The following is a 27917-nucleotide window of genomic DNA, read 5'->3' on the forward strand; positions in this document are numbered from 1 at the left end:
TTGGAAATCATGTACAGCAGTAATTTAGTGGGGAAAAAAAGTTACCATATTTTCGGTAGGCCTTGTATGTGGAGCCTAGACTCTGAAACGTGTTGTGGAGTACAACATTTAATTAAAATTGTGACTGCTAACAGTTTTAATTATTCATAAAGAGAAAAATATTACCAATATTTTATTTATACTAGCTGTGTAACTTCAGTATTTCAACTCATTTCTGTCCATTGCAGAATCGCTGTTCATTAACACAACCAACTACAGTATTCTGGGCTGTTCCAACAACATTGGTTTATTAGCTGTGTATTTTGTGCGCATTAAAAAGGTCCTGTTGTAATTAGAGTTTTCACTTTTAATTCAGGTTTGTTAAAAATACTGAATTTGAATCTGACTACCCTCCTCTGTTCTTTATTTCTAACCATTGCCAATAAATACTGCACACAAAAAGTACTGCACACTGTCATCCCGTTTATACACATGCTATGGAAACAATTGCTATCCTTCCGGGAAGTGCATTGTATGGTCAGCACAACTTGAGTATGCAAGTTAATCTTCGTGTACTAGTTTTATTGCATACTAGCCGGGCTGAGTGGCTCTGACGCTTGAGGTGCTGGCTTTCTGACCCCAACTTGGCAGGTTCAATCCTGGCTAAGTCTGGTAGTATTTGAAGGTGCTCAAATACGTCAGCCTGATGTTGGTAGATTCACTGACACGTAAAAGAACTCCTGCAGGACAAACTTCCAGCGTCTCCAAAAACCTTCAAAAGTAGTTAGTGGGATGTAAAAACCAATAAAGTTATTTTATTGCATACTGCAATCCATTCAGTTTAAAGATTTCAAATGTTACTAAAACAATTTTTGTTGAAAATAAAATGCATCAGTTAAGCAGGGATTTTTCTTTTCCAAAATATTAAGGGTAAAATTGGGGTGTGACATTATTTGGTGGCATCCATTATGCAAATAAATATGGTATCACAATGCTGTTTCGCTGGGACTTGTAAAATCCTATACTTTATTCAAAATAATGTATACAACTTGATTTGACACTGTACTTTCCAACACGATTCAAAATTTTGTGTAACTAGGTTACAGAATGGAATGGAATAAACTTGTTCTTTGCTTTTTTTATTTCAACCTGTTCCTGTATATGTGCATGTGAATCTTAGTGGCACCCCACAATGTCTATTTTATAACTTGCCATAGAACAATGGCTACCTGAATTTTATTCAAAAGAAAAAAGAAAGAGTTAAACCCAACTTTCTCCCTTTATAGATTAATCAGAAATTTAAGTGTGATTCTTTACAGTCTAAAAAAGGCAGAATTCAGTGAACATGGTCGACAGAGATGTTGAAGATACACAGTAGTGTAGTAGACTCATCAAAGGTGTCCCTCAAGATTACCAATGGCCACTTTCCTGATGAAGCTGGGAAGCAGAAAAAACTCTTCAAGGCCTGAGAGGAAATGAATGTTGAAGAACTGGGAGAGAAGAGAGACCTTCTATGAGAAGTGTTCGAAGATGCAGAGATTGTCCTCCTCCGTGTCCTGTCATGTTTTCTTATTCGTTCTTGTCTCCTCCTTCTGTTCGTTCATCATCTTCCCATACTTATCTGTCATTGTGTTTTTCCTATTGTGTTTCTACTGATTTTCTTATCATTCTGTGTGTGACTTGATCTAAGGAAAAGATTTCTTATGTGTTTCTAAACTGAGTGATGATAATGTAATGCCGAGATGTGTATATATTTTTTTTAAGTCGCTCTTCCTCTCTTTATTCCAACATCCAGCTTGTTATTTGAGGAGTGTCTCTTCAAAAGGTGCTATTTCCACTTCCAAAATTTAAATATAGTTAAATGTTATGTTAGGAAGCACATACAGTGAGAAAATGCATGTGAATATGTGGAAGAATGAACGAGGGAGTGAAAGGTTGTATAAATGAGAAACATGTGTACGTTAGGCTATACTTTCTTACTTTACCTGTAAATAGTGTATATGACTGTTTTAGTTTAGGATTTAGGTAATTATTTCAAAGGTCAGGGGGCACTACGTGTAGGGTGTTTGTCCTTTTCCCTTAGCCTACCATAGACACTGTAAAGGTTTATGGTAAATAAATAATGAATGAATGAATGAATGAATGAATGAATGAATGAATGAATGAATGAATGAAAAAATTAGTTTTTTATCCACGTGTATTGCAAAAGTTTAACACTATCAAATGCTATGAACAATCCAGACCAGTCCATAAAAGTTGCACCATACCCAATCATGGCTACGTTCCTTTTATTATATGTTTCTTGTGTTTTCCCACAACTTTCTCGTAGTAGATATAGCGCCTTATGAACAGACTCTCCTCATTTACAGTTTTTAGTTCATTTTTTAATTTGTATTTTTTAAATACAGTAGAAGTCTGTTTTAGCGAGAATTCACAACAGCAGAAAATTTACTTGTTATAGTGGATTGTTGTTATAAGCGATTTTTTATAAAAGTCGGAAAACCCTCCATACACATTAAAATCGGTATGAAACAGCAATCAGTTTGTTCAAAACTTGCTTTTCCGCGGATGATATCCACACTACGACTTACTTGTTTGTCGGTTTTCATAATCCGATATTACGTGAAAGTGTATGTTTAATAACATTCTGAAAAAATTACAGTTCCGTATTTCTCCGAATCCAAGACGAACCCCACTTTTTCCTTCAAAAATTTTAAATCAGGCTCAAAAAGTGTTTTGTAAAATCATTTGAATGCCTTTATTGTACAGTCCGCATGTACATACTAATTTTAGACGCGGAACATTGCCTTTCGTTATGCCACATTTTTTTTGCGGCTGCACAATTATTCTTTGTTTCTGCAGGTTTAATGATCATTAACTTAAAATTGGCATCATAATACCAAAAAAGAGAATCCGTTGAAAATTTGCTGGCAGTGCATATTCCATGCCTCTCTACAATACGGTGATCCGTCAGGAAAATATTCTTGCTGTCTATAAAACAGTTACGGTACTTTTACTCAGCGTCATATATAACTGGCTACCACTTCACGCACGTCTCGCTTGCCAGGTTCGGCCAACTTCAGAGGCTAGCGATGTATAGGCCTAATTGTGGACGTTGAAGGTCAATGAACGAGTTTATTGCGCTACGGTATGGCCTTTCCGCCCTTGCGTTTTTGGTGCACATACTTTACCATTTCATTTTTGACTCCTTTAAAGCGTCCTTGTTGCAGACCTCTGAATGTATCTTTTGTACCTTTGTCTTGATGCTGACACCAAATATTGGCTTTAATTACGCCTATGCCATGTTTTCTTGCGGCTGCATTATTATTCTACATTTTCTAGTGTTTAATATTCATTAAAAAATTTGCATCATAACCGATGAAACCCGTTGAAAATTTGCCGGCAATAACCTGTTCCACGTATCTTTACGACTATCCATCACGAAAATATTCTTGCTGTCTATAAAACTTAATTTTACTAAGAGTCAGGTACAGTAGGCATGTTATAACTCTGGCACTGAGTACTGTGGCCTTTCTAAGAATTCGAAGGCTTGCATGTTTTGATGCCTTTCTGCAGATTTGGGAAACGTTTTTGGAGAGGTTATTATAATGTTGTTCTCTCTTCACTATTTCCTGAGATCCAGTGACATTACCCACAGGCACCGTATAACCGGTTGTCACGGCTAGCGATGTACAATAAAAAGGCAGTCATTTATTGTCAACGAATTTTATGTGCGCGTGCAGGGGTGAAAAGGAGCAGCGTGGTTACCGCAGTAGTTGCCAGTGGTATTCATTACTGTTAGGCTGCGAATGCAAGACAACCCTTGATTTTTCGCATGAGATTCTGAGAAAAAAAACCTCATCTTGGATTCGGAGAAATACAGTATCACTCCAGAGTTTTCTTCTTCACCGGGCGAGTTGGCCGTGTGGTTAGGAGTGCACAGCTGTGAGCTCGCATCCGGGAGATAGTGGGTTCGAACCCCACTGTTGGCAGCCCAGAAGATGGTCTTCCATGGTTTCCCATTTTCACACCAGGCAAATGCTGGGGCTGTACCCTAATTAGGGCCACGGCCGCTTCCTTCCCATTCCTAGACTTTTCCTGTCTCATCATCGCCATAAGACCTATCTATGTCGGTGCGACGTATAGAAAATAGTAAAAAAAAATTTTCTTCAAATGGCGTCACCTAACCTAACCGTATGTGTGCCATGAAAACATATTGAAACGCATGTAGAGAAACGAGTTATCCTCGCTAAAAATTTACATGTGAATAGCCTTTCCGAAATTTAACTAGATGCGAGAAACTATGAACTATCCTCTGAAGTCAGTGATGTACTCTGCCATATCATGAGTTGTATCACATTCTTACTTAATTTCAGTATAAAATTAAGAGATCGTTTACTTCAGCCGTTATTTTTAACGAGTTAACAACTGCTATCAGCCACGTTATTTACGCATTTATTACAAAAACTTGTTATCCCCTTTCATTTTGAATTCTCTTTAGAGAATAGCAGTCGTTGGGTATTACTAATCAACTCCAACATCGCCTTCGAATGTCGATGAGTGAGCTCGCAAATGCACATAGTGAGAAAACTATACCGTACCAAAGAAGATCGATCGCATTTTGTAGCAAACGTTTCAGTTTCCTTATTCAAACAGCGTCACCTATCCTAACTTAACCGTACTATACACATGATGAAAACTTACTTCAAGTGCCACTAGAGAAATGATAACAGTCTTGCTATAAATTTACATGATAATAACTTTTCCGTAATTTAACCAGATGCGAGGAAATATAAACTAACCTGTGAAATCAATTATTCACTCTGCCATATCTCGAGGTGTACCTCGTTTTTACTTAAGTGCAGTATTTAGCATTAAAATTAAGTGATCGTTTAGTCAGCCTTTGTTTTTAACGAGTTAAGAACTGTTATCGGGCCTGTTATTTACGCATTTATTACAAAAATATGTTCTCTTTCTCTTTCTTTACGGAACAGCAGTCAGCGGGTATTACTAATAGACTCCGACATCGCCTTTGAATGTCAATGAGAAAACTCGCTAGTGGACATAGCGAGGAAACAATACTGAAAATAATCGATTGCATGCAACATAATCGCTGGGTGCATAAATATCGATAACGGAAAAAATCGTGCGCACTTAATCGCTCGTAATAACGGATGCATCAGTGATAAGGCTCTCGCTGTAACTGAAAGATAATACACAGTTTAAGATAGGAATTTTGAAGGGACTGCATAATATTGTCGGTATAACGGGGTTTATCATGTAAATAACGCACAGGAGAGTTTTCAACCTCTTCAATACTAAGTTGTATTTACAATGTTATTTACATTACATGTTATCTAAGAGTTCAGTACGGACCAACAACATGAAGTACTAATTATATGCCATACTCGCTATAGCGGACTTCTACTGTATTTTATTTATGTTTGTTTATTTTTAAGTCTAAATGTGACCTTTAAATTACAGTATCAAACAAAAAGTAATAGGGTACCCATTTCAGGATATATTTTTCGTACCACATTAATATCCCCTTATGAGTTGTATTTTATTATGTACCTAGTCTTATATGTCATACCTCATCTTTAGAAATGTTTCTGTCATTTTTACAGTGGAGTGTGTTGCAGTGTGGGCATTGCTTCTGTATTGAATGCATAAGGCTTCTAATGCAGTCTACAGGAGGGTTACGTATGACCAGTGTCAAGTGTCCTATATGTCGTGATGTAACTCATTCAGGAGATATATCATTTGTGGACATCAGTACCAAAAACCCAGATCAAGGATTGTGGTCCAATATTTCAGTGAAAGGATCTCATTCCACCAAGGTGGAAGCTGTTGTGCGATGTTTGCTAGCACTTCAGAATACTGAACCAGGTGCCAAAGCATTAGTTTTCTCAACGGTAAGAGAGTCATGCCTATTTGATTAACATTTTCTGTGAGACTGAATTTGGAAGATTTTATATAGGGTATTCTAAAAAGTACTGTACTTGAAACAGTAAGGTTGCAATGAAGTTAAGCTATCATAGGGATTGGATTAATTTATCAAGGGAAATAATATTTGCTTGGTAATTTTCCAAGTTCTGTGAAATCGTTTAAGGAAAAACTAGGTAAGCAATTGATAGGGAATCTACGGCAACAGCCATAAATGCAGTTGATTGATTGATTGATTGATTGATCGATCGATCGATCGATTGATTGATTGATTGATTGATTGATTGATTGATTGATTGATTGATTGATTGATTGATTGATTGATATTTGGTTCCTCTTCCTCTGTGTAACTTTCGAAGAAAAGTACAAAGAAAATTGTATTTATTTTGGAATATTTTAGTAACAAATTGAACTTTAATACATCACCTTCAATTTAAACAAGGAGTGAGAACAGCAATATTGCATAATATTCTATTTTATGCAGGATGTAAATCTGCAAACACAGAAAATACAGTACTCAATTTTTTTACAGTATGTGAACATTGGCCAGATGTAAGGAGAACACAGTTACAGTTAAATTAAACTAACGTTGTGATCTGACATTTAGTGGTGAAAACACATTAAAGTAAAGCTATCATTGGAAGCAGCCAATCAGCCTCTTTACACCTTGTCCCCCCTTACCCATATGTCCAAAAATTTCAGCTATCTCTGCTATACACATGACTATGTGCATCTTTCTGAACCACAAAGTTTAAATGTACTGTAGGATTCTCTGAATATTGAAATCAGGTTCTGAAATGATGATCATCTAGTTGTGGTTCATGAACTGACTATTTATTATGTCTACTCTAGTACTGCAGACTTCGATAACACTGCATTTCATGAAAACAAGTCAGTCCTCTTTTTTCCTTAAATACAAACATTTCGCATAAATGAATTTCAAAATGTTTTTAAAAGTAGAGTGTATACTTCTTTTGTATTCAAACACTGTAGAATCTAAACCAAACCAAACCCCATGGAACTACAGCCCTTGAGGGGCCTTGGCCTACCAAGCGACCGCTGCTCAGCCCAAAGGCCTGCAGATTACGAGGTAGTGTGTGGTCAGCACTACGAATCCTCTCGGCCATTATTCTTGGCTTGCTAGACCGGGGCTGCCATCTCACCGTCAAATAGCACCTCAATTCTAATCACGTAGGCTGAGTGGACCTCGAACCAGCCCTCAGGTCCAGGTAAAAATCCCTGGCCTGGCCGGGAATCGAACCCGTGGCCTCTGGGTAAGAGGCAGGCACGCTACCCCTACACCATGGGGCCGGCACTGTAGAATCTAGTCTTAACATATCCACACATATGCACACAAGATACTGTCAGTTGGTACAAATAATTTTATTTATATATATTCGCAAATAAACACGCACTTTACCTTAATCACCGTAACACAACATAACACTTCAGTTCAAGACTATCAACAAAGCTGCCATTATTAAAAACAACTGCCACCACAGCACATAGAGGTTACAACCTTGGAACACAAATAAAACAGTTGACTGCGTACATGCATGTCACTTCAATATGGAGACTGTGTTTTACCGCATGTCAAACCAACAACTCTCTTCCAACAACTACCAATGACTGTCTTCAGCAACTCACTTCACTGTCAAGATCTTCTCTTTATATATATGTGTCTGGCTTCCAGAAAGATACGTTACAAAAAAAAAAAAAACTTTCTCGAATATTCCATTGTGTCCAATAAATAGATGACAATGTATAGAATATTCTCAAACGTTCTAGTGACTTATTACCATTCTGGAAGTTACAGTGTGTTTCACAATTACGGATTACAATTTATATATACAGATAAGAATAAATTACATAATATTAATTTACAGGTACTTACATTAATGGAATTGATACAAGTTCATAACCTCACACACAATCCGATCATTCAACTACGTAAATAATAATAATAATAATAATAATAATAATAATAATAATAATAATAATAATAATAATAATAAATGGATGTAAACACTTCATAGCTATACATACAATACTAATAATAATGAAATAATAATATTCAAGCTCGATATCTACATCAGTTACCCATGGGTGAGAGAATATTGTTTTCAAGTTATACCCGTTATCGCACTTGCGTCACTCTTAGCATATTAACTGTGACAAAATCTTTCAAAATTCAAAAACCTCTTGCTGTGCAATAGTATAGCTCTTTTCTTTCCTATTTAGTCATCTTGAAAACTTGATCAGGAGGTATGAAAGAGAACAATTTCCATGTTTTAAATTTACTTTGTGGAAACATTTAACAGCCAGTATCAAACCATTTCAATGATGGTACCATTCTTAATTTTGAGTCCTGCATTCTTTGGAAACCAGATTCATTTTTGTATTTTGCTTGAAATCAAAACACGTGTGTTAAATTAAAAAGGTTGTTTCATAAAACTCTTCTGGTGCTTGAAGAAGCAAAGGGAACTTACAGATTTATGTGACTGCTGATATCATGATCATAGCCATACATTTATTTTATGTAGAATCCTAATCATAAGGATATATCAATTTTCACTCTTGCATTGGCTGGGAGATTCCAATCCTACAATCCTCAGTAGCTCCTAGGGACTCACTACTAGACAGAATAAATATTTTGAAAATCTCAGTGTAAAAGAAATCCTTTTTTGGAAGTCCAAATAAACTGCTGAGTCATAAAGCAGCAGGAATAGATTAGATCAAACCTGCACACCAAGAAGGCATAATTGAATGCTATAACTTAATGCTCTACTTTATGTGATGTTTTTATAGATTTCCTGTAAGCTGTTGTTGTGTTTTGAGTTCTCATTCATTTGATATTGTATTTTCTCTCAGTTTTTTTGGATACAGTGGTATAAATATTGTGATATCTTTCAATCAGCTTCAGAAACAGTTGATAACATACAACTAAATGCTCTCAGTATATACAGTAGAAGTCCGTTATAGCGTGAATTCACGAGAACGAAAAATTTACTCGCTGTAGCGGATTGTCGTTATATCCTATTTTTGTAAAAAGTTTGGCTGACCCTCCCACACACATTAAAATTGATATGAAATGGCAATCAGTTTGTTCAGAACTTGCGTTTTCTTAGATTTCCATACTACGGCTTACTCGTTAGTTATTTTTCTAATTACGAAACAACATGAATGCGTATGTTCAATTTCATTCTGAAAAAATTGGAGTAGTATCACTCCAGTGGCTTCCGAGACAAACGTTTCATTTTCTTATTCAAACAGCGTCATCTAAGCTAACTTAACCTTATATGCATCGCAAAAATATATTTCAAGCACCAGTAGAGTAGTGATAACCTTTTCGTTATAAATTTACAAGGTGTTAGCCTTGCCAAAATTCAACCAGACGTGAGAAAACACAGGGAAACCTCGTTAGGGATTTCTTCATAAAAACTATTTCTTGCTTAGAACAGCGTAAATTCAAAGTCCCGATTCACGGCGTATTAAATCCAATAATAATTATTAAATTAATGTCGTATGGTCCACCTTTTTCAATACTTTATTATGCAAAATTATTGAATTACGTTACTAAACTAGGGTCTAGTTTCGTATCAGTTTTGTATTTTTACATTTGTTTAGTTTTTAGATGTATTACATTAAGGCTGAAGATGGCCAGCCAAGGCTGAAACTAGTCCCTAATTTAGTAATGTAATTCAGTAATATTGCATAATAGAGTATTGAAAAAGGTGGACCATACAACATTAATTTAATAATTGTTATTGTAATCACAATTCAATACGGATCAAAACCATGAAGTTTATATCCTAGTATTAAATCCATATAAAAATACCTCGCTTATCGCGTTACAGAATTTCACTATTACTTTGTAGTACGATCACATTATTCCTAGCCTTGAAAATGTTCTTTGTCAACCCTTGTGAAAGGAACAGTTTTCCAGCACAGATTAGAGCCCTCGCCACAGGAGGCCAGTCTGAGAAAATCGCGCAAAATTGAGAAATGGCCTTGAATTCCTGAACTTTACAGGATAAATTACACCTTCAGGAAGGAAGCTGTTAGCCTCAGGAAAGTTCAGTTTTGTTCTCCGATTTTCATTGATATTGCTGAATAACTTACAAAAGGCCTGTTTGTGCTTGTATTTCACATTCCTTTCAGAAGTTTAGAAATTTATTCCGTGTTGAGTCATACAGTGAAAGGTAGCGAATATTTGTCGCGTGATAGCCTACGTATGGATAAGGAACACAGTCGTGTTTAGTTGACTAGTGTGGTCATATTATTGAGTAGCCCAGTTATAGATACTGAAAGACTTGTGATATTTGCTTAAAAATGAAGACAAAATTTAAGTCCAGGAAGAGGACAAGCATTCCCGTCTTTCAACAGTGGCGCCTATGTTGAAATTAGAATCTTCCGAGTTCCGACTCGAGTCGATCAAAGTGTTGTCGCATTCGAGATGACGGTCAAACTAATCCTCTTCCACATGGCCGAGTTTAACTTCCAAATAAGTCATGGTCGAAGAGTGTGACCGGAAAACAATGTTTAATAACCTACTGGTCCTAAATATAAGACATCAGCTGAGATTTGTTTTAGAAAGAGTGTGATCTGCAAATGATGCGCTCATACTTTCATGGACCCCAGTTCAAATGTTTTATATTTGTCTGATGTTTTACACTCCTTATACATCATTGTGAAAAAGATTTTCGGATTTTTTTCTCTCGTCGTTTTCGTGCCTTTTATTACTCTCATCTTTAGAAACGGTAGATAGCCTACCTCTTTCACTGTACCCATACATACATGAGGTAAAATGTACTCATGTCGGAAAAAAAAACTTATCCCTGTTTGATAGTTCTGGTTCGTGTATTCAACAGTATTTTTTCTCACTTAACACATTCTCTTTCCTTATCCCCTGCAAAAACGTCCAAACAAAATTTTACTGAATAAACTAACCTCTGAAATCAGTCATCCTTTCTGCGCCATACTTTTAAAAAATAATGTTATTGACTTTACGTCCCAATAACTACTTTTGCAGTTTTCAGAGACGCTGATGTGCCAGAATTTATTCCTGGAGGAGTTCTTTTATGTGCCAGTAAATCTGCTGACACGAGGCTGACGTATTTGAGCACCTTCAAATAGCACCGAACTGAGCCAGGTTCGAACCTGCCAAGTTGAGATCAAAAGTCCAGCGCCTCAACCGTCTGAGCCACTCTGTCCAGCGCGCTGTACAGTAGAAGTCCGCTATAGCGGGAATTCATAACGGCGAAAAATGTACTTGCTGTAGCGGATTGTCGTTATACGTATATGGATAAGAAAGAAATTCCACCCGTCAATACTGTATATTGTACATGTAGACTTACATCAGTACCAGTTTTGTCTCTATTTGGTCATCGGCTGATAAATCTTAATATTACATCTATTAGGCATTAGTTTGTGCTACTTACCTAAAAAGATGTTGTCATCCATTAGCACACTTATAGTTATGAATTTCATTGGTTCCGTATTGAAGTGGGATTACAGTAAAATTAAATTCTTTCAAGGTCCACCTATTCAATACAGTGAAGTTTTATTGTGATTCAATCACATGTCGAATGGTCAAATGGTACTAGTTTCAGCATCTATGTGCCATCATCAGCCGTAAGTACAAATTAAACAATATATATATTCCTAAAACTTCTAAAACACATTTTAACACATTATACAATTACTGTAGTGATACATGAGATAAGTTAAAATTATGTTACAATTGATTGCTATGATATAAAATTCTTAAAATTCCGGTTGTTCGTTACATAGTTCAGTCTGTGTACATCCGGGATAAGTGAATTTGTGCTGTTGTATGCTGTCTATGTGAGTGACATTTATTCCCTTGATATTAGGTGGTTCCGGGGAAGTTTACTTTAATCATGTAAGATCGTGATATAAATAAAGATGAATGCCCACTTCAATTTAAACCTTGAGCACCATGTTAAACATGTTGTTACACGGACGGCTCTGTCTATGTAACCCGTCTGTGTAACAATCGGTTTGTTCAAAACTTGCATTTTCGCGGATAATATCCATACTTGTGATACAAATTCTTATAATTTTGTTAATTAAGAATTATAAGAATTATAAGAATTTGTATCATAAGTAGATCTTCAATATGGACAAAAAAGATGAAATTTATAACCTGCAATAATATCCACACTACGGCTTGTTTGCTATTTTTCTAAAACCGTTATTACATGAAGGTTTGTGTTTAATTTTGTATCACTCCAGAGGCCTCTGTGGCAACCATTTCAGTTTTTTCTTCAAACAGCGTCACCTAACCTAACCGTATATGTATAATGAAAACATATTTCAAGCGCACATAGAGAAATGATAACCTCCTTGCTACACATTTACGTGGGAATAGTTTTCTGAAATGTTACTAGGCACGAGAAAAAATAAACTATCTCTGAAATCAGTGATGTACTCTGCCATATCTTGAGGTGTATCACATTCTTGCTTAATTTCATTATATAACTTTAAAATGAAACGATCGATTACTTCAGCCTTTATTGCTAACGAGTTAACAACTGCTATCAGCCACGTCGTTTACACATTTATTACCAAAACGTGTTATCCACTTTCATTTTGAATTTTCTTTTAGTGAACAGCAGTCGACGGGTATGACTAATCGACTCCGACATCGCCTTCGAATGTCGACAAGAGAGTTTGCAAGTATATGTAGCGAGAAAACTATATGGTTCAATGATCGATCACATTTTGTGGCAAATGTTTCAGTTTTCTTATTCAGACAGTGTCGCCTAACTTATCACTAAAACATATTACAAGCGCTAGTAGAGAAATGATAACATTCTCGCTATAAATTTGTATGGGAATACACTCTCCGAAATTTAATCGGACGGCAGAAAATATAAACTAACCTCTAAAAATAGCGATGAGCTCTGCCATATCTTGAGGTGTATCACATTCTTACTTAATTTCAATGTAGAGTATTAAAAGTAAGTGATCTTTTACTTAGCCTTTATTTTTAACTAGTTAACAACCGCTATCGACCACGTTATTTACGTATTTGCTACGAAAATATGTTCTCCTCTTTCATTTCTAATTTTCTTTACGAAACAGCAGTCAACGGCTGTTACTATTCGACTCCTCTGACATCGCATTTGAATGTCGGCGAGAAAGCTCGCAAGTGCACATAACAAAACAACGATACCGAAGGTCTCATTTCGTGGCAAACGCTTCAGTTTCCTTATTCAGTGTCACCTACTCTAAACTACTGCGTATGTACCATGAAAACATATATCATGCGCCAGTAGAAAAGTGATAAGCTTCTCGCTATAAATTTACATAAGAATAGCCTTACCGAAATTTAACCAGGTTCGAAAAAATTTAATCTAATCTCTGAAATAAGTGATGCGCTTGCTATATCATGAGGTGTATCGCATTCTTACTTAATTTCAGCGCATAGTATTAAAATTAAGCGATCTTAGCCATTATTTCTAACTAGTTAACAATTGCTATTGACCACGTTATTTACGTATTTGTTATGAAAGCATGTTCTCCTCTTTCATTTTGAATTTTCTTTTAGAGAACAGCAGTTGATGGGCATTACTAATCAACTCCAACATTGCCTTTGAATGTTGATGAGAGAGCTCGCAAGTTATATAGCGAGAAAACGATACGGTACCGAAGGTGACCAATTCGCACTTTGTGGCAAATGTTTCAGTTTTCACACGATATGCTGTCAGTTGGTACAATTTTTATTTACATGTATTTACAAATTAAACACACTCATAACCTTAATCGCTGTTGGCACAAACAAAACACTCTCATCACAAAGCCGCCATTTTAAAAAAACTGACTGCTTCTTCAGTATGGAGACCGCAACATTGCATGTCACATGAGATAAAAGTTACACCATAATGCTACTGAACAGTGACTCTCAACCAATAACTTCCAATTACTAACTTCATCGTCAAGATCGTCTCCTTATATACAGTATATCCTAGCCAGGCTTCTAGAAAGCTAGATTAAAAAAAAAAAAAAAACTACCTTCGTGAAAATTCTATAGTGTCTAATACATAGATTATACCGTATGGAATATTCTCCATAGTTCTCGTCACCTATTATAATTCTGGAAGTTACAGTGTGTTTCACAATTATGGATTACAATTTATATATACATGTAAGAATAAATTATAATATTAATTTACAGGTATTTACATTACTGAACTGATATAAATATCTATGTTCAACACATATTTCAAGACAGAACCTCACACACACGATCATTCAGCTACGTAAATAACGATAATACTAATACTAAATGGATGTAACAATTCATAGCTATACATACAAGTGATAATAATAATCATAACCACAATCGAAAAATAATAATAATAATAATAATAATAATAATAATAACCACGATGTGAGAAAAATTGAAGGCTGCCAGGCAAAGAAGGAAATGCACAACTTCTAAGTGAGCTTTTCATGATCAGTTTTCTGGTCTTTTTCGCATCTAATAATAATAATAATAATAATAATAATAATAATAATAATGAAATTCTAACTGTAGGGCTCATTTCTATAGATAATAGGCAACTTGATATCTTTGGAGTCTACAGAGCGCTGATGCTGATTCAGAATTATTTGATAAGATAATCAGCTATGTGGGAAATGATATGGAAAGGCATGTGATTGTAGCCGGAGATCTCTATTTACTAAATTTCAATTGGGAAGGTAATGTGAACAACAGGAAGCATGACCAACAGATGCCAAATAAGTTAATATGGGAAGGACAGCTGATTAAGAAAGTGATGCAACCAACTAGAGGGAAGAATATTCTGGACGTGGTGCTGGTAAAACCAGATGAGCTCTATAGAGAAACTGAAGTAATAGATGGTATTAGTGATCACGAAACTGTTTTTGTCATAGTTAACAATAAATGTGATAGAAAGGAAGGTCTTAAAAGTAGAACTATTAGGCAGTACCATGTGGCTGATAAAACAGGCATGAGGAAGTTTTAAAAAAGTAACTATGATCGGTGGAAAACGATAAATAAAGATGTAAACAGACTCTGGGTTGGGTATAAAGCAATTACTGAGGAACGTGAAAATAGGTTTGTACCTTTAAAAGTGGTAAGGAATGGTAAAGATCCACTATATTATAACTGAGAAGTAAAGAGACTAAGAAAGAGGTGCAGATTGGAAAGAAATGCAGTTAGAAATGGCTGTGGAAATAAGGAGAAATTGAAGGAACTTACTAGGAAATTGAATCTAGCAAAGAAGTCAGCTAAGGATAACATGATGGCAAGCATAATTGGCAGTCATACAAATGTTAGTGTAAAATGGAAGGATACGTATAGGTACTTTAAGGCAGAAACAGATTCCAAGAAGGACATTCCAGGGATCATTAATGAACAAGGGGAATGTGTATGTAAGGATCTTCAAAAGGCAGAAGTATTCAGTCAGCAGTTCTGTAAGATGTTCAGGCTACACAGTCAACTTACAAACACAGTGGCCTTGGTAGTTGCTAAGGGTTCCGTTGCTATTTTGCAAAATCATTTGTATAACCGTTATGAGGGGGGCGTGATTAGCTCAGTAGCTTAACTGCTGGCTTCCCACCCAGAAGGCTGAGGTTCTAATCCCAGTCGGTTCTGGGTCGAGATTTTCATCTCAAGAATCACGTGACGTCATGAAGGGCATCCGGTCCTAAACCCCCGGCCTAAACCAAAATGAGCCTAGGTGGCTCAAGCGACCCCAGAAATAACTGGGATAAGCTGAAGAAAGTTTTATTTGTATAACTGTTATGAATGACATAGAAATAGCATTTACCATCTGATTTTAACCCATTAACGCCTAGCGTTACCATATGGTAACACATGTAATACATTATTAAAGCTGTTACTGTACTTTCAACAGTTGTGCTGGCGGATTGGTACCACTGCTTATCGCTCTATAAGGGAACCACGCTTACGACAATGTAGCACTCATTGACGTGTTTGTTACAATAATAGCATACAGACAGTTCAAAAATTGCTATCGCTGAATGTGCAGCAAAAATGGACATCCGCTTCGAGTAAGTGCATTTTTATAAGCTTATAATTATTACATGGATTATTTTTTGGTGTTATACTTATTTGTATAGTGTAATATACATTCTATGACCATAACAAATGATTTTACTCAAAACATGTGGAAGTTATGGCTTCCGAATTTCAAGTTTACCATATGGTAACGCTAGGCGTTTATACTCAGTAAAACGTATATTTTGCTTTATTGTTTTAGGAGCGGGTTTTCACTTGCTGAAGAACTGGACATCATTTACAATGATGATATTGACGGTGATGTGTTTATTGAACCACCAATACCAAATATAGACACAGATGAGGATTCTGGAAATGAGGATGAAGGTGGATTAGCTGACAACCTGACGTCTCGTCAATTACTGGCTAACGCTGAAATAAAGTTATCCAACGAAGAAGCTGGACGACCAGCAGTTTCACGGACCCCTCTTAGCGGCCGCATATCAGATTCTGTAAGACTTGATAAAACTGACCACCTTGTCCAGCACACAGAAGGAAAGAAGAGGAAAAGGTGCGCTAATGAAAACTGTAAATCCAGTGTGAGGACAATGTGCTTGAAGTGTGGAGTGGGATTGTGCATCGACTGTTTTGTTCCTTTTCATACTGGCTAGACCGTGTGGTTTTACAAACACAGAAAGAAGTGATGTGTGTAATATATCAAATGTAAAGTTCTAATTGTTATTGAATTTTAGTAGTATTACATTTAATAATAATCATAATGTAGAATAGTAGCCTGCCGATGATTCAGAGTGTAAATTTTTAATCAAAGTGATATCCAATATAAGTAGGCAGTAGAAGCGCCTAGCGTTGCCATATGGTAACGGCAAATATTTTCAAAACTGAGTGATGAATAACATTAAACATTTCTTTTTCAGTGTGTTTGTGTTACTTAGAGTCATAACAATGTAAAAAACAAATAAAAATTTAGAAAAAAATAATTCAGGCGTTAATGGGTTAAGATACGTTATAACTGATGTTCGGAATGCTTTGTCTACTGGGCAACCTCGGTCTGGGGGAAGCTGAATGGCATCCGTTGTTAATAATAAATGCTACTATCTGTTAGTGGGAAGCTAGAAATGAAATGGCTTCAAAGCATAAAAAGATAAGTTTTAAATTTGAGTAAGGATATACATATGAAATTATTTCATTTTGGCCCGTATTGATGAATTGCCACTATCGACTAGGATGAGAAGGACCACCTATTCAATACTGTATAAAATATGTTATAATATTATGTATTACATCTGGACGAGTTTTGACCCTTATATTGGGTCATCTTCAGCCTTAAATTATAAATGACAGACTCAAATCATAATTTTACATCTATTAACCAAGATCTATCCATTTTAAAAACAGAAAAGAAAGGTTTATTGCTTAATATTTTGGAAACCTTTACATCTTTCGGAAACTTGTTAAGTAATAAATGATGTTAAACAAACATGGTAGGAGAATTCAAATATCTACTACAAATGTTTTAATTTAATTTACTCAGTTGTGAAATGTGGGGGTATTATTTGCTCAGTGGCTTAGCTGCTCCATTCACACCTGGAAGACTGATGTTTGAATCCTTGTCCATTTTGGGTTGAAATTTTCATCTAAAAAATTTATGTGGCATAAGGAAGATTATTGTGCCTTAAACCACTGGCCAAAACCAAAATGAGCCAGTGTGGCTCCTGTGACTCCATAAATAACTGGAATAAGGTGAAGAAAAGTACTCACATGCAAAATATAATTCCAGACTTCTTGTCAGCAATCCTTGTCTTAAATCTATATACTGTAATGCACTGCAAAATGATCATTAATAACCTACATATTCATGCATATAGTGGTACAAATAATATTTGCCACTGAACAAATAACATACAAAATATATTATCATTAATTTTTCGTAATAAGAAATTGTCACTGCTTGTAGCATGAAAATTGTCTAGTTTGGTGCTGAGAAAGTAGAGGAAGCCTGCTTCAGTCATTTCACTTGCGTGCCCTCTCAACTTAGTTCTGTGCTTGATGGTTCATAGACATTGTAGGAAAGAGCATGTGTTCAATGGTGGAGAGCAAATTGGATGAAAACTAGTGCAGTTTCAGATCACAGAGGGGCTTTTTGGACCAGATGATTAGTGTGTATTAAGTAATAGTGAAATGTTTGAGAAGAGTAGACAGTTACAGTTACATGAAATAATTGTGAAATGTTATGAGAAGAATACACTGTTACACTTAAGTTCATTCACCTGGAGAAGGCATATGACAAAAGTACCAAGAGAACGATGTCGCCATATTGAAGATTTATGGGATCGGGATTTATTAGAGACAATCAAAGGCTTTTATGTGAACAACCAGGTAATTGTGAGATGTGATACAATGAGTTCTTGGCTGAGAGTAATTACAGGAGTTGGTTAACATGGTTCATTTCCTGAAAGACATAACTGCTGGTGCCTTTATCATAATGGTGGATTGTGCTGCAGACTTGCAATCCAACATTTTGGAGCTTGAAAAGAGGAAAGCTAAAGATGATAATGTGATAGAAGTTGGGGAAGAAAACCTTGGAGGACTGACTGTCATGTAGGGATCCAAAACTGGCACAGTTGGTTCATTTTGAGTATGTAGGATGTCTATTCTTCCAGGATGGTAGCATGATGCAAGTGTAATAGACTGATGTAACTTGAAAACAATATTCTTTAACCCATGAGTAAATAATGCAAGTATCGTGCTCGAATTTTTTTTTTTTTAATGGTTATGATTGAATATGAAAATCCACAGCCTGTTTCCAGTTCTTCGACCGGGTCAGGAATGGAATGAATGAAGCCCTCATCTAGCGGCGAGAATAGGAATTGTACCGGCTGCCAAAGCCTGTCGCACTCCTGGGGTGATGAATAATGAATGATAGATGAAATGAAATGATATTGCAGAGTGTTGCTGGAATTTATTATGACAGGGAAAACTGGAGTACCCGGAGAAAAATCTGTCCCGCCTCCATCCGCTTTGTCCAGCACAAATCTCACATGGAGTGACCGGGATTTGAACCACGGAACCAGCAGTGAGAGGCCGGTGTGCTGCCACCTGAGCCACAGAGGCTTACTTTATGATTATGATTATTGTGAGGTATGGCTATGAAGTGTTTACACCCATTTAGTATTATTATTATTATTATTATTATTATTATTATTATTATTATTATTATTATTATTATTATTATTATTATTTACATAGTTAAGTTATATGTACAAACGATACGATCTGATTTTTTGTGAGGTTATATCATGAAACATGTGCTGTATATATACGAGTTCATTTAATGTAAAAACATGTAATTAATAGTATATAATTTATTATTACGTATATATATGATGTGTAGGCTGGCCCCGTGGTGTACGGGTAGCGTGCCTGCTTCTTACCCAGAGACCCTGGGTTTGATTCCCGGCCAGGTCAGGGATTTTTATCTGGACTGGAGGGCTGGTTCGAGGTTTGCTCAACCTACGTGATTAGAACTGAGGAGCTAGCTGACAGTGATATAGCGGCCCCGGTCTAGAAAACCAAGAATAACGGCTGAGAGGATTTGTCGTGCTGACCACATGACACCTCGCAATCTGCAGGCCTTTGGGCTGAGCAGCGGTCGCTTGGTAGGCCAAGGCCTTCAAGGGCTGTAGTGCCATGGGGTTTATATATGATATGTAATCCACTACAGTATTGTGCAACACATTGTAATTTCCAGAATAACACTAGGTAAGACGAGAACTATGTAGAGCCTTCCTTCCAATTGTAACTATGTATTAAGCACACCAGAATTTACTAGAAGATATGTTTCAACATATCCTTCTAGAAGCCTGGCCAGGCAACATATATAAGGAAGCAGTCTTGATGGATGATGGAGAGGAGTAATTGTTTAACAGGAGTTGTGTTCTGTTTAGGCCAACATGCTAAAGTAAGCATACAGCAGTCAACTGTTTCAAGGTTGCAGTGCTCAGTGATAGGCAGTAGTTAAAAATGGTGGTTTATTGATTTGTGACAAAAGTTTAACAGTTTGTGAATAAAATTAAGTGTACGCAATTTGACAGTATTTTGTGTGTGTCTGTGAATAAATTATTGGCGACCGTGTGACAGGACATAAGAATTTTCGAGTGAATACGAATGTAGTCCAAAATAGATCAAAATGCAAGTAATACTAGGAAATATGTCCATGCAACAACTCAAACACGAGCTCACCAAGAGAAATCTTCCAACGAACACCAAGAAGAAATCGCTGCAGTTGCAGTTACGGGAAGATCTCTTCGGAAAGGAGAAGATCCCGGAAAGCTTTTCGTTGAGGTCGACGAAGATCTGGACAAAACATCAGAGGAGAGGTAAATATTCCCAAAATGTGTTCTAACTTAATGACCATCATGCTGGCTCTCCATGACAAAATTTCAGATGTTCAAGAGTTAATTCCAACTTAACGGATCAAATATCGAAAGTAAATTATAAACTTCCAGACAAAATTTCAGTCGTCGATTCCGCCCTAACAGAACAGATTGCAGACCAAATTTCGAAAGTAAATGACAAAATTTCAGACAAAATTTCTCAAGCTAATACAGTTTTAACCGGACAATGAACGCAAGTGTACACACAGGTTTACAAAGTAGAACAGGACCTTGAATTAAAAATTTCAACCGTAGGTGACAAAATTTAATCCGAAATTAGCGACATCACGATTAACGTAGCAGATACCGGACATCAGGTCAAAACTGGGACAGATTGAACAGATCGATAGTATGTAGGGCAGCTGGAAGAGGATATCTCAAACCTGAAGTAGGAAGTGAAATCAAGGTTTCTGGCATTAAGCAACAGGTTGAGGGGAGAATTTCTACTGTTGAGGGAAATTTTGAAGACCATATTTCTGCCTTTGAGGGAAATTTTGGAAGCCATAGTGCTGCTGTTGAATGAAGGTTAGAAAACCAGATTTCGACCATCAAGGGAGATGTGCAGAATATAAGAAAAAGCATCCTTCATGAGGTAGAAGATAGATTATCTCAAACAGGACGTATCGCCACACCTCTAACCCGCTCAAACCTAACCGGCAATACAGGACACCTAGAGCTGAAGTTTATTATAGACATCCTTCTGGAATTCCACGGACGACTGGAAGAGAACCCGACTAGCTTCATCAAGGGATCGGTTAGTCTATTAGGGAGGACTAATCTACTAGAGGACATTTTCGTGCAACTCGTCACACCACGATTAAAGAGTCAAACCGCTACTTGGTGGAATAACTTGAAGGGCTTAAATTTACACTGGACGGACTTCAAGAGGGAATTCCTCGCTAGGTTTAATTCCGAAGGAGTGAAGAGCTCCATGAAAAAGAAGCTACTGACCGAGGCACAACCCACTGGCATGAGTGCTAGTCCCTTTGTTCTTCAGAAGTACCAGCTCTTCAAGCGTCTGTACCCGGAAGGAAGCGAGAACGAGATCTTACCAGACATCACAAAGCTACTCCAAAATAAGATTCGACCCCTAGTGAAAGTATCACAACCGAGATCCTTTGATGATCTATGGAGAATCATTGTCCAGTTGGAGGAGGAACACACGAGCAAAAGCTTGAGCCGTACCCCCTTCCTTACCGACAACCTACCTCGCCCTAAAACACACGCCGGAAGATTCGAGGCGTGGACCCCGACTAGGAAAGGCCAAACACAGCCCTGAACTGAAAACGGTCCTCATTTCAAAAGCAGAACAGAAATCAGACTAAAGCTACTAGCAATAAAATCCCAACTAAATTTAAATGAGGGTTTATTGATATAATAAAATTCAAAAGAAACAAGAAATGAAGCCAGCAATTAAAAACAAAGGGTACGTACATGTGCAGAGCTCATCCAATTGAAGTCATAACACTATTTTATTTATTCGTGTCAGAGGTACCAATATATAAGAAATCAATTCAAACACAATTCAAAAAAATTAAATAAAAATATGAAGTATGTTAATCACTGAAAATAAAAGACATATGAACAAATTAATTGCAAAAAAATAAAAAAAAATAGGAGAAAGGAAGTATTACATGAAATTATCTACACTATATATACATTATTTACACAAGTTGTGACCAGTATTTGGCTACATTGATGGCATTGTTTCCAGCCAGTGCCAATTCCAACCACTAATGTGTGAGCATAGCTTTTTCAAACACCAAGCTTAAATTATTCATAAGACGGGCTCACCGTCTCAATTGCAATCTTGCTACATAATGCGGTAATGTGAATACAATCCACACAGATCAACTCGGTCATTCTTTCCGTGAGATTAATAAAATTCATAATATATATGCGTCTATTTAACTTCCACATCGTCTCAACAATTACCACACAGATTAAAGCTCCCACGTGGCGAGGAGAAGTAAAGTTCAGAGAAGATAAAAATAAGATGCGAGAGATCACAACATAGTGCAGAGAGACGTCTCTGGACCAAAGAAAAAAATACAAACCCAAAGAGAATCACAGGTATGCCCATAGCCTGAATATAAGAAAAGAACATGGTGGCCTCGTGGGCAAGCAAACGTCCGTGATTGAAACCAAGGCAAAATAAATATCACCGCACCGGCAATAAACATGAGGCTCAGAAACAAGATTAAAATATAAAATGAGCTGACCAATATGTCATCCTTTCTCTCCTTCCACCCACACACACTCAAACATTCAGACATTGCTGGTATCGGTAAACAAACTGAGCAGTTGCTCCAGTTAATAAGTTGAACACAAACTCATATAGTATGACTCTCATGGTCACAAACAAAGGTCTCACATTTGTCAGAGATAGCATGCACGGCGCAGACAGTTAGCAGTAGGATAATAGAGACCCAGTGGTCACACATAAACCCATCAGCTCACGCACTCCGTACGACACGAATGAATCTCCATGTCGACACTCAGGGCATACATTCATTGATGGCAAAATACTTTACAATGTAGTGCACAAAAATAAATCAATCTGAGACCCAGCTATGAACACATCATGATCACGTCGACCACAGACACTCAGCCCATTCTCGCTGTAGAGCACAAGAACACATATCAATCGGCCATCATTAGAAGAGGCGAACGGTACAATTTAACCGTACAAATAGTATAAATACAAGGATTACCATACCTGTAATATCAATAATCCAAGTAACAAGAAAGATGGTAGTATGAGTCAAGTTCAAATCTATTAAAAACCCATTTATGGCATAAAACTGCCACTCCAATCTGCGTGGGGTCCATGTTTATATTCCAAACACATAACAATGCAAAGAATCGCTCCAAAGATATAAAACTACTGTATCGCCGAAAGAATGATCTTCCGTGCTCATGACCAAGGGAGCTGCCCTCTCTGGAACAATCATGGAAACACTTAAGTCAATTGAGGTGAGGCCGATACAAGCTCTTTGCAACATGGGAAACATCATCTTTATGAACATGCCATATTAGCATGGCTTAAGCTACAGAAGAGACTGGCACTGTAAGGAAGTGCTACTACTGTGCAAGAACGGGACACCTGAAGAACAAGTGCCCAGCCTTGACTTCGGAAAACTAGGTCTGGCCCATTCTGGATTGAGGGGGGATGGGACCGGGAACAGGAATGCGCCTCAAGACATGACAGACAAGCAACCCTGGTCAAGTAGGAGAGGGATTGGTCAGAATGTGAATAGAACCGGTCAACCCCGCCCAGCTATCATCTAACGGATAGACTATTAATAATCTTGACCATAGTGGCCGGTATTGGATCCGTATTGACTTAATAACAGCAAATATGTTGGTAGATGGTCCGCCTAGTCAATACTGTATTGACTAGGTGGACCATCTGCCAATATATTTGCTGTTACGGATAGACAACGATAATTTTTCAGCCATACTCGACAGCCAAGCAAACCATTCATTTGTCAACGGGATTGTTGCCAGATTGCTACCGCCTATGAAGTCTCACCGCCTTGGAAGGGTAGTGGGAGCAGTGGATGGGGTGACCTATTCTATCCAAGGACAGACTAACCTAACCGCTAAATGCATGGACCTGCCTATTGTAATTGACATTGCAGTGATTCAGAACCTAATATCTGACATCATATTAGGTCATGACTTTCTGGTGGATTACAAGGTGATCCTAGACTATGCAGCTCATGAAGTTTTTTCGGGAAAAGACAGATGTCTGAGGGTCGCCTGGCACGATGGAAATCTCTGGACTCGCAAGGATGCAGAAGTCGACGTAGACCTGGGAGATATCCAGTTAACGTATCTTCAACCAAGTGAAGAAGAGGAGCTGAGACGCACCTTAAAGGACTTTCGGAAGTCATCACCAATAAAATAGGATGGAGTACCATGGTAACCCACACCATTGAATGCAGCACTTCCTCACCCATCAGGCAACGTCCTTATCCAATCAATCCAGATAAGCGCAACCTTGTCATTTAGAAGATTCAAGAGATGGAAGGGTAAGGTCCCATCGAACCCTCTACATCCTGTTGGGCTTCACCTATTGTTCTACCATAAAAGAAGAATGGGGAATATCGACTGTGTGTGGACTTTCGCAGGTTGAACGAGAAGACCGTTAGTGACATCTACCCCATGTCTGACTTGAAATGACCTGAAAGATTCGCTGAAACAAGTAAGTGGGTCTGGGATTTTCAGCACGCTGGATCTCAACTCCGAATACTGGCAAGTGGAGGTCGAGGGAAGTTCTAGACCACTGACCGCCTGCATGGCACTGAGAGGATTGTGCCAGTTTACAGTAATGCCTTTTGGATTGAAGAATGCTCCTGCCAACTTCATGCAATCGTGGATAAGGTATTATCAGGATATGTTGAAGATTTTTGCCCATTGTACCTCAACAAAATTTAAATTCACAGCAAGAATTTTCAAGAATACCTTGTACATCTGAGGAAAGTGCTGGAACAACTGAAGATTCATGAACTGACTTGCCAATTGGAGGAGTGCCACTTCGCCTAGTCCCGCGTAGAATATCTTGGCCGTGCCCTAACATCTGAAGGCTTAGAAAGGCAACCGGAGAAGAATTGAACTATTGAAGAAACTGAACGCCTGAGGAGCAAGCGACAAGGTACGTCAGTTCCTTGGTTTGTGCCCTGACATCTGAAGGCTTAGAAAGCCAACCGGAGAAGAATTGAGCTATTGAAGAAACTGAACGCCTGAGGAGCAAGCAACAAGGTACGTCAGTTCCTTGGTTTGTGTGGATGGTATAGCAGCTTCATGCCACACTTTGAAGAAAAGGCAATACCACTCACCAATCTACTCCAGAACAACCGCCCGTTCCGATAGACCAGCGAGGAAGAGGCAGCATTCCAAGACATTTAAGGCTGCGATATGCAACGCTCCCGGTCTGGCCCATCCCAACCCTCAACGGAAGATGTGCCTGCAGACGGACGCCAGTGACTCCGGCCTAGGAGCATTGTAATTCCAGGAGAGGAGTGACGGCGGAAGGGACATCATCGAGGATGCCAGCAGAAAGCTATCTCCCACGGAACAACCCTACTGCACTGCGGAGAAGTAAGCCTTAGCCGTGGTGTGGGTTATGGGCAAATTCAGAGGCTACTTCGAGGGAAGGAAGTTCTAGCTCTACACCGATAATGCTGCTCTCAAATGGTTAAACTCTGTCTCTGGCTCAAAATCTAACTTGATGCGATGGGTTCTGTTAATCACAGAAGTTGATTTTGATGAGTGTCACATCCCAGGACAGATGAACATAGGAGCAGACAGTTTATCTAGGCACCCGGTGATGGAACCTGAAGCTAAGAGCACCATTGTCGAGAGGGAGTTCCCACAAAATCACCAGAGTGACCCTAAGGAATCTGTCCTTATGACCATCAAAAAGGAACTTGATCTGGGAGTAATCAAACAGTGGCAAGAACAAGACAAGCCCTGTAGGACCATGACACAATGGATTAGGAGACAGAATATTGATAGTCTACTCATCCCGAGGGAATTCAAGATGTGCTACAAGAACTTCTGGGTTGACGGAGAACTCTTGATATACAGATTGCACCTCTCCTACGCGCCTGCAGTAGTGGTGATCCCCAGACAGTACACGATGGACATTCTCGAGAAGTTCCATGATAGCACTGAAGCCGGACATCAAGGAGGCGAAGAGACGTATCAGTCTATCCGAGGAAGATTCTTCTGGGTCAACATGCAGAAAGACATTCTGGACTATGTGAAGGGGTGCTGCATCTGCGCCTGGCCCAAGGCGAGCAACAGGAAGGCAGATTCCAGTCAGCGAGGAAGACTGCCGCAACGCCCTTGGGAGGTAATAGCCCAGGATTTGATGGGTGCTTACCCTAGAACACCACGGGGTAAAACAGGACTCCTAGTAATCACCAACCGAGCTTGATAGCTGCAGTCGTTTGTGTGCAGCCAGTATCCAGTAATCGGGAGATAGGGTTCGAACCCCACTGTCGGCAACCCCGAAGATGGTTTTCCGTGGTTTCCCATTTTCACACCAGGCAAATGCTGGGGCTGTACCTTAATTAAGGCCAAGGCCGCTTCGTTTCCATTCCTAGGCCTTTCCTATCCCATTGTTGCCATAAGACATATCTGTGTCAGTGCAACATAAAGCAAAATAGCAAAAAAAAGTAATCACCGACCTCTTCACAAGATGGATTGAGGCCTTTCCGATACCAGAAGCCGCGACAGGACGCATCACCAGCCTTCTCTAAGATGAGGTATTCAGCCGCTACGGTTATCCACGGTGTATTCTGTCAGACACCGGGAGTCAGTTCACGTCAAGGAAGTGGCAGCAAATGATGACAGAATGGGGTGTGGAGCAGTGGACCACTCCTATGTAGAACCCAAGAGCTATTCGAATGGAACGACGGAACGAGGAGCTGAAAAGGATGCTACGGGTCCACCTAATAGACAAAGAACATCAACTGTGGGACTGTCAGATACCAGAGTCACTCTTTGCCCTGCGATGATGCATCAACCGTGTCACCGGTTATTCTCCAGCGGAGCTGTTCCTTGGTCGACAGCATACGGCACCAGGGATTGGGAGATTCGTCCACCACCCACTTCTGGTCAAGATGATGCAGCTGTTTCTCTGGCAGAGTGGCAGCAACAGCTGCAGGACATCAAGGAGAAGCAAGCTTTGGCTGAGAAGAGATCCCTTACCCAGGCCAGGGCTGATGATATCGAAGAGACCCAGATCTTCCTACCAGGCCAACAAGTACTGCGAAGTAACCACCCAGTCAGTAACAAGATTGGAGGGTTTCACGCAGGTCTCGCACCTAAGTGGATTGGTCTCATCAAGGTGGATAAGCAGCTGGGCCATGGGGTCTACTTACTAAAGACCAGCACTCCTGTCAAGGTCCACGCGTTGGAGTTGCGGCGAGTCACCCAATCGCTGCACATACAGAGTAAGCCTGGTACTATCACGGACCCATTTGGAGGAGACACTGCTAAGGACACAGCAGAGTCTGGTCATGACAAGAATGCATCAACTATCATCGAGGAAGAGGCTGGCAGCGAGGCAACCCTGACCCTCGACAAGGCACGATCCGGTCAAAAGGAGGGGAGCACGTCCAGTGATGTCGAGGAAGAAAGAAGATACAATATATGACCAAGGCAAAGTCGCCGAGTGTGATAGACTGTGGGAATTGTTTCAAGTTATAGGGGGGATATTGATGCAAGTGTAATTGATATAACTTGAAAACAGTATTTTTTTAACCCATGGGTAAATAATGCAAGTATCGAGCTCGAATTATTATTATTATTATTATTATTATTATTATTATTATTATTATTATGACTTGTGAGGTATGACTATGAAGTGTTTACATCCTTTTAGTATTCGTATTATTATTATTTACTTAGTTAACTTATATGTACGGACAATATGATCGCGTTGTTTGTGAGGTTATGTCATTAAACGTGCTATGTATATATGAGTTTAGTTAATGTAAGAACCTGTA

The 27917-nt window shown here is 38.4% G+C and overlaps 1 protein-coding gene across 1 annotated transcript in view; it reads left to right on the top strand.

The window, feature by feature from the left end:
- The window catches only part of LOC136857933 (E3 ubiquitin-protein ligase SHPRH), a 396601-nt gene that overhangs the window by 291206 nt on the left and 77478 nt on the right, over positions 1 to 27917 (top strand). Inside the window, exon 19 of the mRNA XM_067137032.2 lies at positions 5607 to 5894. Within this exon, the coding sequence (XP_066993133.2) occupies positions 5607 to 5894 (288 nt within the window). The remainder of the gene's footprint in view (positions 1 to 5606; positions 5895 to 27917) is intronic.

Source organism: Anabrus simplex, chromosome 1 (genome assembly GCF_040414725.1).
Source record: "Anabrus simplex isolate iqAnaSimp1 chromosome 1, ASM4041472v1, whole genome shotgun sequence".
Taxonomy (NCBI): domain Eukaryota; kingdom Metazoa; phylum Arthropoda; class Insecta; order Orthoptera; family Tettigoniidae; genus Anabrus; species Anabrus simplex.